The sequence below is a fragment of the Anolis sagrei genome, chromosome 2 (assembly GCF_037176765.1).
Source record: "Anolis sagrei isolate rAnoSag1 chromosome 2, rAnoSag1.mat, whole genome shotgun sequence".
Classification (NCBI taxonomy): Eukaryota; Metazoa; Chordata; class Lepidosauria; order Squamata; family Dactyloidae; genus Anolis; species Anolis sagrei.
Genome location: NC_090022.1, coordinates 16937301 through 16948158, shown reverse-complemented (window position 1 = coordinate 16948158; position 10858 = coordinate 16937301). Strand labels below are relative to the sequence as shown.

Genomic DNA, 10858 nt, shown 5'->3' with positions numbered 1-10858 from the left:
TGATGCCCAAAAAATTTGCAGGATTTTAAAAACATTATTAAACTTTTAATCATGTTGTTTACAATTGATTTCATCTGGTGCAGATACACAGAAAAAGGCACCACATAGCCATATTCTTGGATATTGATGTTAACAATTAGATAAACACATATAATGCATACATTTACCAGTCTTGTGACTGCACCTTATCTTTTTATACATTCCTTTAATTGACTCCCCATTGTCACTCCATTATAACTAAATAAAGATTCGAAACCACCCTTTACTTTATACTTTGTTCTATTTAACATTTTCCATTTCTATTAACTTTCCAAACTCAATCATGGCTTTGATGCTGGAGGTCTTTGCTTCTTCCAGAATGCTGATGCCCAAAAAAATTGCAGGATTTTAAAAACATTATTAAACTTTTAATCATGTTGTTTACAGTTGATTTCATCTGGTGCATATACACAGAAAAGGGCACCATATAGCCATATTCTTGGATATTGATGTCAACAGTTAGATAAACACATATAATGCATACATTTACCATTCTTGTGACTGCACCTTATATATTTTTATACATTCCCCATTGTCACTCCATTATAACTGAATAAAGATTCAAAACCACCCTTTACTTTATACTTTGTTCTAACATTTTCCATTTCTATTAACTTTCCAAACTCAATCAGAAATAATAAAAGGGGGTTGTATTAATTGCCAAAACCTGTTAAGATCCAATTCTTTCTTGGGTGTTTTAAATACAATCAGAATGGTGTCCAATTGTTCTGAAGGCTCTGAACAGATTTGTCTTAAAATATACAAGTGTTGTATTGTCGAAGGCTTTCATGGCCGGAATCACTGGGTTGTTGTAGGTTTTTTCGGGCTATATGGCCATGTTCTAGAGGCATTCTCTCCTGACGTTTCATGCTTGCCATAGATGCAGGTGAAACGTAAGGAGAGAATGCCTCTAGAACATGGCCGTACAGCCTGAAAAAACCTACAACAACCTATGCAAGTGTTTATCCATCTCTGTTTTTAAGGCAAAGCTGTTGGAGTTTTTCCAGACATTGAGAGTGACATTTGCTGATGTTCCATGTTTTTCACAGGCATACAATAGAGTTGGAAGGACAATAGCTTTATACACAAGCATCTTGGGATCTCTATGAATGTCCTGATCTTCAAACCATGTGTGCTGCATTTTAAAAAATGCTGCACTCAGAGTTCAGATGGTGTTTTTCAGCATCAAAGTTGACTTTTGTGGAAAAATGGCTGTCTTGGTAGCAGAAATGGTCAACAAAAGCTGAAAGTGTTTTGATTTCAGCTTGACTCAGTTCTTTCACGTTAGCAGCCGGAAAACTTTCTTCCGACCTGCAACCTCCCCATTTCAGTTCAAGGCTGTGGAAGCAGAGCTGTATATCTGGCCTCTTTATATCAGCATTATTCTTGTATATGAGGCTCCTGCTGAGTGCATCTGATTATGCATGCAATTATACAGCGCTATTATAATTGCATAATTTTGCCAAACAAGGCAAAACAATGAGTGACTGTGCTATGTGAAAACTGTAACACTTGTGTGAAAACCAAAAGCTTCACGGGCAAACCCAACCAACATCCCTGGCAGAGGTCAAGAAAGAGGACCAAATACATTGCCCACTTACTATTGGAATTACAGTACCTGGAATTATTGACTAAATATTAATTTGGATCTTTTATTCCCTCTTTGCTGTTGTCATTGTTGCTAATCTTTCCAGAGGGAATTAGTCCCTGAACGGTTCATGGTCGGAGGGGAAAGCCTTCATCATTTACACTCCAGCCTCCCAGGTTTTGGCAAATATGTAAAGAGAGGGCGGAGGGATTTCACAAGAAGAGGAAAGAGAATTAACAGCCTCAGATCAATGGAGATAAAGCTCCTCTTGCGTCTCAGCAGAGGAGTGCCTTTGAACATTGCTCTCCATCTTTAGGGGGAGAGCTCCAGTTGAGCTTTTTCATTCACATAAAAGACAGGGAGGAGGGTCTCTCCTGAGAAAGAGGCTGGTGGGTATTCAAAGATCAGGGCTGCTGAGTCTGCATTGTAAAAGGCTACCCGACCCCCTTCACAGTTCAATGTCACTCGGACCCTCTTGGGCTCCTCGCTCAGAGTCAGACGTGGGAATGCACCGTTGTCAGAGGAGAACCAGTATTTACTCTTCAACTTTCCCACAGACCAGATCCCAGCATCAGGACCAAAGTGGCCTGAGTCTTTTCTCTGCACAGACTTTCTGGCAACTCCCACAGACCATTCTTGCCCATTCTTCACAAGGACTTCCCAAAAATTCCTGCCTCCTCTGAATCCCTCCTGGCCCAGCACACAAGGATATCCAGTGAATCTCTCAGGATTGTCAGGAAGATTTTGCCTTTTCCCTCCACATGTCACACGTCTGTGATCTTCAGAGAGGATGAGCACAGGATGGGCGGTTTTTGGATCCAGAGTCACATGTGCTGTTGGTGGCAGAAGCAGATAAGGGATGACAAAAAAAGAAAGAAAGAAAGAAAGATCTAAGCTGCTGAAGGGTTGATCTTTTATCTTACATTCTTATGAAATGACATGGAAATCCTCTCTTGTCTCCCCAAATCCAGACAGGTTTGGTGATTAGAGCACTGGATATTGATTCTGGAGACCACGGATCAATTTTCAGTTCATCCATGAAACCCACGAGGGACCTTGTCACATTGACTGGCCCAGCACCCCGCCTTCCCCATCTTGCATCTTCCTCTCACTGGAATGGAGGAAGAGATTTGGACTTCTTGTTTGATATTGCAATATTATTGTTTCCTAGCTAATGATAACTAATTTACCATGCAGCATTTGTCTGACATGGTAAATTGTCAGACAAATGCTGCATAAATATGCATGCCAGCCAAATCTCAGATTATGTCCTTTTAAATTAGAGATTTGACTGGCATGCATACTTATGCTAGGAGAAAGCTAAATAAATTCAGGAAAGCTTTTCTGAGAATTTGGGGTAAATAAAGGTAAAGGTTTTCCCCTGACATTAAGTCCAGTTATGTCCGACTCTGGAGGTTGGTGCTAATCTCCTAAACTGAAGAGCTGGCGTTGTCCATAGACATTTCCAAGGACATGTGGCCGGTATGGCTGCATGGAACACCGTTACCTTCCCACCAGAGCGGTACCTATTGATCCATTCACATTTGCATGTTTTCGAACTGCTAGGTTGTCAGAAGCTGGGGCTGACAGTGGGAGCTCATGCTGCTCCCCGGATTCGAACTGGCAATCTTTGGTCAACAAGTTCAGTTGCTCAGTGGTTTAACCCACTGTGACACTGGGGGTTCCTGGGGTAAATATATCAGGTTATTTTGTTTTTATTTGTATTATTTCTGTTAAAATTTGATTTTAAAAGTCAAAAAAGGAAGAAATTATTGTTTATTGTTGTCATTAAAATGGGCAATCTTGGGTGCTGGTTGTTATTTTTGAAATCTCTGGGATATTAGAGATTTGAGTCTCCTTTGAGATTGATAAAGCAGGGTAGGAATAATAATAATAATAATAATAATAATAATAAGTCATTTTTATTTAACCTGTTAATGAATATTGATGTTAGCAGAATGTGAGAATATTATTTTTGGGACTACACAAGCCTTGTGGCTCAGGTCAGGAGAAGTAGTCAAAATTGTCTTTTTACCCCCACTGGCCTTTTATAATGATATCACGCTGGGTGGGCAAAGGGTGGTCCATGGGTTATTTTTGTGATCTGTGGACCACCCCATCAACATTTTTTTGACAATACAGAATAACCTTTAGGAGGGGATTTTATCCAATTGGAGGCTTCCTGGGCTCCTCAGGATGAAAAACACATTTTTCAATTTTATTTTAAAATATTATCTTTCATCCAAGCTACCTTGGGGTGCCAATATTATTTATTTATTTAAAAAAATTATATGCCGGGACAAGAATTCATATACGCATTCATAAACATTAAAAACATTTATCTCAATATTAAAATACACCATTTAAAATAATCCTGGCCATCCGCGTCAAATCTAATTGGCATGGTAATCTTGCCTATTGCTGCTTTATTGCCCTGTCTCGAAAGCTTGGTCCCACAGCCAAGTTTTTACCATCCTTCTGAAGGACAGGAGGGAGGGGGCCCATCTGATCTCACCAGGAAGGGAGTTCCATAGCCAGGGGGCAATCACTGAGAAGGCCCTGTCTCTCGTCCCCACCAATCGCGTGGGGACGAGACAGTGGAAGGTTAGGCCCTCCTAGCCTTCCACTGGGGCCCCCGTCTTAGATTGTGGGGCATAGCAAGATGCAGGATTATTTCTAAGGACAATAAGAGAGGAAGTTCGCCAAGGAGGTTCTGTTATTCAAGAGAAAATCTAAACCCATCTAGGGATGGATCTACACTATTGAATTCATGCAGTATAAAACTGCCATGGCTGAATGCAGTGAAACTCAATCTAGTTTAACTCAATCCTGGGAGTTGCAGTTTCACTAGATTTTTAGCCTACTGCTGACGCTTCACCCAAATACAGAGAGTCTAAAAAAGAATATTAACAGAGCTAACTCAAGCCTGATTTCTTCCTAGAAGCTAAGACTAGTAAACAAAGACTATTGTAAATTGAACCAGCATGATGCATTAGTTTTAGAGTTGGATTAGGGTTCTTGGAGACTAGGGTCCGAATCCCATCTCTGCAGTGGAAAGGCCCTGGGTGACCTTGGGCAAGTCCCACTCTCTCAGCCTCAGAGGGAAGACCATGGCAAACCCCCTCTGAAAAAAAACTTTCCTGTTTACCTTTGTGCTGCTGAAGTCCAGAATCCAGAGAATCTAAAGAGAAAAGGGAAAGAGAAAGACTAGAATGACATGGTGACTCTCAGAAATCGAGAGGAAACAACCCAAGATGGCTGAGATCCTTCACCAAGAGATGAAGCGTTACTTCAACCACACACTGTTTCACCTTATTCAGGAATTGTGGCATTGGTTGTCCAATGTGTGTCAGTTGATTAACATGCAATGTATGGCCAGGAAAAGAACTGAGTCAATGCATCCTGTGTCGCAATGTGCAGTCTCCATAGCAGTAGATCAGCAGAAACATTTCAGAGGGAACTCGGCAGTTTACATACATATAAAAAGGTAAACATTCAGTGCCATAATATAAAATCACAAAACATCAAAAATGCAAAATGGACAGTAATAGACTTTGTTGTTGTTGTTCATTCATTCAGTTGTTTCCGACTCTTTGTGACCTCATGGACCAGCCCACACCAGAGCTCCCTGTCGGCCGTCACCACCCCCAGCTCCTTCAAGGCCAATCCAGCCACTTCAAGGATGCCATCCATCCATCTTGCCCTTGGTCGGCCCCTCTTCCTTTTTCCTTCTATTTTCCCCAGCATAATTGTCTTCTCTATGCTTTCCTTTCTTCTCATGATGTGACCAATTAAACTAATTACCAGAAAATAATTAAGGTGAAGGTAATGCAAAATACAGCTACTGAAATAAAATATAATTACACTAATAGGACATAATTGCACAAAATACATATTTCCTAGACAATTAGATGATTAAAATGTAAAGAGTGCTTGACCGCAGTTGTGAATTGAAATAGACCGCCACAAGCATAAAGTGCTAATTAAATTATGCTAGTCCTCCTCTCCATACGCTAAAGTGCATAGGTGTGAAGGAGAGGGAGTTTCCCCTTGTTGACTTATTTAAAATATTTTAGTTAATACAACTCAAAACAGTAAAAAATAATTTAACACATTAATACTAATTTTATTAGTACACCAGCCAGAAATCTCATGGTATATCTGGTGTGTGTGTATTTATATGTGTGCAAATATTTATTTGGTGAATTACCCAGACATGTTTAGGGCTGATCAGGGAATTCTATATTTATATTTCACTTTGCCTCACATCTGGAATTTTAATCCACACATGAGATAATTTTTAAAAAAACAATAGAACAGAATAGACACAATTTAATTGTTTCCAGTTTAAAATAAAATTGGCTGTTTCCTCACCTTAACTTTCCCAGTGCCCTTGGAGTGTTTCATTTCCCCATTCAGACCAATGTAACATATCCCTGAAAACCCTTGCAGACAATCATGCTTACCTCTGAATTGCTTCATGACACCCTCCAGAAAGGGATTTATATCACAGAAGTCCCAGATCTTCCATTTCAGAGCAGGAGGAAAAGCCACCGGGGTCTCAATTTTCTCCTTTTCCTTATAACTGCAGGAAAGAGAATAATATCACGGGGTGCATTTTCTATAGAATTAATGCATTTGACACCACTTTGAATGTTATGGCTTAGTGCCTGGGCTCATTTCGCAAGGCCTTTTGCTTTCTCTGCCAAAGAGTGCTGATGCCTCACCCAACAGCTATTCCTATGATTCCACAGCTTTGAGCCAATGCAGTCAAATTGCTACAATTCCATGGTGTAGCGACATACCCACAGGATCACAGAGATGGAAGCGGCCTCATGGACCACCAGGTCCAACTCCACCAATGAACCCCAGACAGGAGAGGGATGTGCTTCACATGCAAATCCAGGTTTTTATGGGTGACTAGCTTACCTCTGTAAGAAGCTTCTGACATCCTGTAAAAGAGGGGGGGGGGGGGAAGAGAATTCAGGACAGGCATTTGCACAGAGACTATGCGCATATTTCTGAAAATGCAGTGTTTCCAGGTGACTGAAATGGTTGAAATAAAGCTAATCTGGTGAAACAGCCCTCCCTCCACAAAGAGGGGTAGATTTACATAATGGGGTATCTGCTTCAATGCCATTATTTTGCAAAAGTGTTTTTGGCAGAGCCACTTAAATACTGTTAAATGCAAGCCTTCAGTCTCCAGGATGTTGGGAAACTAGAATACTTCAAGGCCACGCACTTCATAAATGCATCATGAAGGCAATGTTGGTGTAGTCCAGGGTCCTAGGCAGAGGTTAGTTCCAGCCTCAGCCAATGACCTGCTGCTGGATGGTGAAGAGAACCAAAGTTGGATCGAAGGATTGTATTGCATGGGCTCCCTATTCCACTATAGTCATGTTATCACTGATAGCAGATACATAACAGGTTGCACACCTTTGACATTACAGTTGTTTTCAAATGTACAGTTCATGGTCCAGTGACCATACATCTAAACACCCTTGTCAAACTGCCTTTCTTCACTACTGTTGTTCCTTCTTTCTTTAATTTTAATTTTAGTGCAATTGAGAAATTCTTGCATTTGGATAGATAGATAGATAGATAGATAGATAGATAGATAGATAGGGGTGGGGGAAGCAAACTGTTTGCTTCTAGCTTCTCAATTGGAAATTTTCATGGCTACAGACCAGTGGCACTCACTTCCATAATCATGAAGTACCTTGAAAATCTGGTCTGTAGGCATACCATTTCTTGCCTTCCACATACATATACAAATACTAGTTTGCATAGAGAGCCAAAGACATCATGCTTCACAGAGCTCTGACCCACCTGGAATGATGGGGGAACCATGTGAGGACACTTTTTGTAGACTCTAGTTCTGTGTTTAACACAATCCTCCCACCTATACTTGTATCTAAAATTGAGGATATTGGACTGTCATATTCAGTCTGTTCCTGGATTATGGCTATCTTGTCTGGACATTCCTAATTCATGTATACTGAACCATGAGAAAACCGAGGTGTCACTGTCTCAGCCACCCACGGGGACAATATGGGTCTTACCTGGAGGAGTTCGCTTGTCGGCTGCTGATGCTTCTCCTTCATCTCATGAATGAGTTTTGAGAGAGAAGAGAGTTCTTCAGAGAGTCTGCCCAGATGTTCCTCCTCTTTGTCTGAAATCTCCTTCTCCAGTTCTTCCATTTTTGCCAGCAGATTCCTCTCTTGTTCTTCTAGAAAGCGGTGCATGAGCCTGAATGCAGCCACAGTCTTCTCCTTCTCTCTCTGGGTTTTCTCCTGGAATAAAAGAAAGGAGAAACAGGAGTGAGAGGCAGAAAGAAACTGTCTTTGGGCTGAATCCTCCACATTCCCTTGGAAAGATAATGGTTTCTCTTCATATAGAAAATGTCAATATCTAGTAGGGAAAGAGTTTATGAAGACTTGCAAGAGTCTGCCACTAGAATGGGCCTGAATCAATATTGTCCATAGGCTGTTAGAACTTTATAAATGTTAGATATTTTTGACAAAGCACTTTCTTTCCTGTTTATCCTAAGTCACACTCAAAGAGGTCATACTTTCCCATTTTCCTGTAGAAATGCCACTTACAAGCAAATCCTGGCTTTCCCGCGCCGTGTCCGCTTTGTAGGCCAGAATTTTCTCTCTCTCCTTCTTCAGAGTCTCCAGAAAATTCCAAATCTGATCCTGAAGAGGAAGACAAAGGCCTTGCTCACCTCTTTTGTTCAAAGCTTACAGTTTTTATAATAAATAGCATTACACAATGCCTAGCAATGCCAAGTGCCCAAATAAAGAAGTTTCAGGGCCCTTCCACACAGCCACACAATCCAGAATATCAAGGCAGGTAATTCACAATAGTAGCTTTGAACTGGGATATCTGAGTCCACACTGCCATATAATCCAGTTCAATGTGGATTTTGTACAGCTGTGTGGAAAGGGCCTCAGTGGAAAGGACTCAATATCAATTTCTGTAACAGAGTTGCCTGATATCAGGACCTGGGCCAGATCACCCACTTTTGTGGGAGATAAAGGTGCAATGTCTACATGGTTTCTGGGCTCAATTGCAGAAAAGATGAAAGGGCTGCATGCAAATTTCCAGCAATCCTACTAGAAGTCAAGTTTGGTAAAATTGGCACACCTTTAATCATTCCATGATGAAATGTACAAAGAATCTCGAGAGGGTGTAGGTGTCTATGTATTTGGCACCAGGACATATCCTCTGTTCTGTTTTGTATCCACATTCGGTCTGGAAGAAATGAGGCTGGATTCTTTAACTCATCACCTTAAGGCACATGTATTAAGGCCCGCAGGCCAAATCCAGCTCTCCATGTGATTTTCTGGGGGATGCTGGACTACAACTCTTGTCTTTCTCATCATTAGGCATCATGACAACAGCCACTGGGAGTTGCAGTACAACATCATTTGGAAGGCTGCAGTTTGTTGTTTAGTCAGGATACTGGGGAGTGAATTGAGATATAAGAACTTAGGCTGTAATTCCTAATGTTAATATGATGTCCTTTCCCAAACTTTAACTGTTGGGTACGATTCCCATTATCCTCAGTCTGGCATGGTGATCATCAAAAGTGATGGGAGTTGTCATGTGGTTTTTGTTGTCCTCAGGGAAAATGGCTGACACTCCAGCCTTAGGGGATAGTGACTTCATTTCACTTGGACCCAAGGAGAGAGTTGGAAGGGAGCAAAGGGCTCTCTAATCCAACCTCATTCTACCATCCAGGAATACACAATCAAAGTGTCCCCAAAAGAAGGCCATTCAGTCTCTGCTTAGAAATCTCAAGAGAAGGAGCTAAACAAGCAAGCGAGCGAGCAAGCAAATTCCACCATGGATCTCTTCTTGCCATCAGGGAGTCAATCTTAATGTTCAGATGGAATCTCTTTTCCTGAAGCTTGATTCCATTGCTCAATGTTTTAGGATGTGTGTTTACATGAGGAATTAACACAGTTTGACACCACCTTAACTGCCAGGGCGCAAGGCAATGGGATTGTGAGAATTGTACTTTGCCAAGGCACCAATACTCTGGCAGAAAAGTCTGAAGACATTGTAAAACTACCACCTCAATGGTTTGTGGCATAGGTGTCGGAGTGTGTCCAACCTCATTAATCCTACAGTTTATATGACCCCAGGTCTCTGAAAATCTCAGGGCCTGAGGAAATATTGAACCGCCAGCCACAGACCTGTATTGTGGGGTGGAGATGCACCACAACACCTTGTTAAGCATTTCCAACTTTACCCCCTCCTACCTTGTACTCCTTTGATGCTTCCTCCAGAGAGATCACCTTATGGTTTTCATGTTCCTTCAACACTTTGCACACCACACAGATGGAGGCTTCGTGGTCCTTGCAGAAGAGCTTGAGGGGCTCCTGGTGCCTCTGGCAGACTCTCCCCTTTTCTTCTGCCTTCTGGCTCCCCAGTTCCTTGGCGATCTCCACCAGGTTCGCTAGCTGCCAATTCCGCTTGATGTCTCCTTCCTGTACCTTCCCCCTGCATTGTGGGCAGGAGGTCTCTTTCTCCTCCCAGCATTGATCCAGGCAGGATTGGCAGAAATTGTGCCCGCAAGAGATGATCATCACAGGCTCCTTGAAATACTCCAAGCAGATGGAGCAGGCCAGTTCCTCACAGAGCTTCTTGACAGAGTCTACAGAGGCCATGGCTGCCCTTGCTGATCCACTGCAGAGTCAAGATGGAGTGGAAGCCTTAACTTTCGTTTCTCAGACTTCTCTTCTTGGGAAGTAGTAGATGACTCAGCCTCTGCCCAACCTCTGGGGCTGCAACCTCTGAGCTCTCCCAATACCTCAGCCTTCGGGAATCTGGACATAAGACCCTTCTCCTTTCCCTGCCTTCCTGGGCACCATGCAACGTATTCTCTAAGCATATAAATCCCTTGCTTTGAAACACTTCTTTGGGTGCTGGTGTTTTTTCCAGGCACAATTCAAAGGGCTAGTTGAGACCTATGAATCCCTTTGCAGCTTATGGAGATATTTATGGGGCCAAATCTCCCCATAAGAACTTGGAAGCTTTATTTCTCTTGGCCCATCTACATTTGCATGCTTGTGTGCCTCCCAATGTTGCTAAAAAACAGGTAGACAGGAAACAAAGAGATAACAGGGTCCAGGCTTGGGAGGCATAAAGGGTGCATCTACATTAGGAGTTGTTTGGTGAAGCACTGACACTCACCAAGAGAAGACTGAGTACTATGCATGG

At 42.0% G+C, this 10858-nt stretch overlaps 1 protein-coding gene across 1 annotated transcript; it reads right to left on the bottom strand.

The window, feature by feature from the left end:
* Positions 1-32: 32 nt before the first annotated feature.
* On the bottom strand, positions 33-10331 carry LOC137096354 (zinc finger protein RFP-like). The gene is made up of 7 exons (XM_067465518.1): positions 9898-10331; positions 8230-8325; positions 7690-7920; positions 6557-6579; positions 6094-6212; positions 4776-4808; positions 33-2460 (listed from the first exon to the last, which is right to left on the bottom strand). The coding sequence occupies exons 1-7, from the start codon at positions 10303-10305 to the stop codon at positions 1940-1942; spliced, it is 1431 nt and encodes a 476-aa protein (XP_067321619.1). The 5' UTR covers positions 10306-10331; the 3' UTR covers positions 33-1939.
* Positions 10332-10858: the final 527 nt, after the last annotated feature.

Excerpts from the sequence above, each read along its gene's own strand:
- LOC137096354 (XM_067465518.1), bottom strand. The coding sequence starts at position 10,305 with ATGGCCTCTGTAGACTCTGTCAAGAAGCTCTGTGAGGAACTGGCCTGC. Across the intron at positions 6,580-7,689 it reads CGACAAGCGAACTCCTCCAG|GATGTCAGAAGCTTCTTACA; the intron begins GTAAGACCCATA and ends CCTCTTTTACAG. Across the intron at positions 2,461-4,775 it reads TGGACTTCAGCAGCACAAAG|CACATGTGACTCTGGATCCA; the intron begins GTAAACAGGAAA and ends TGCCACCAACAG.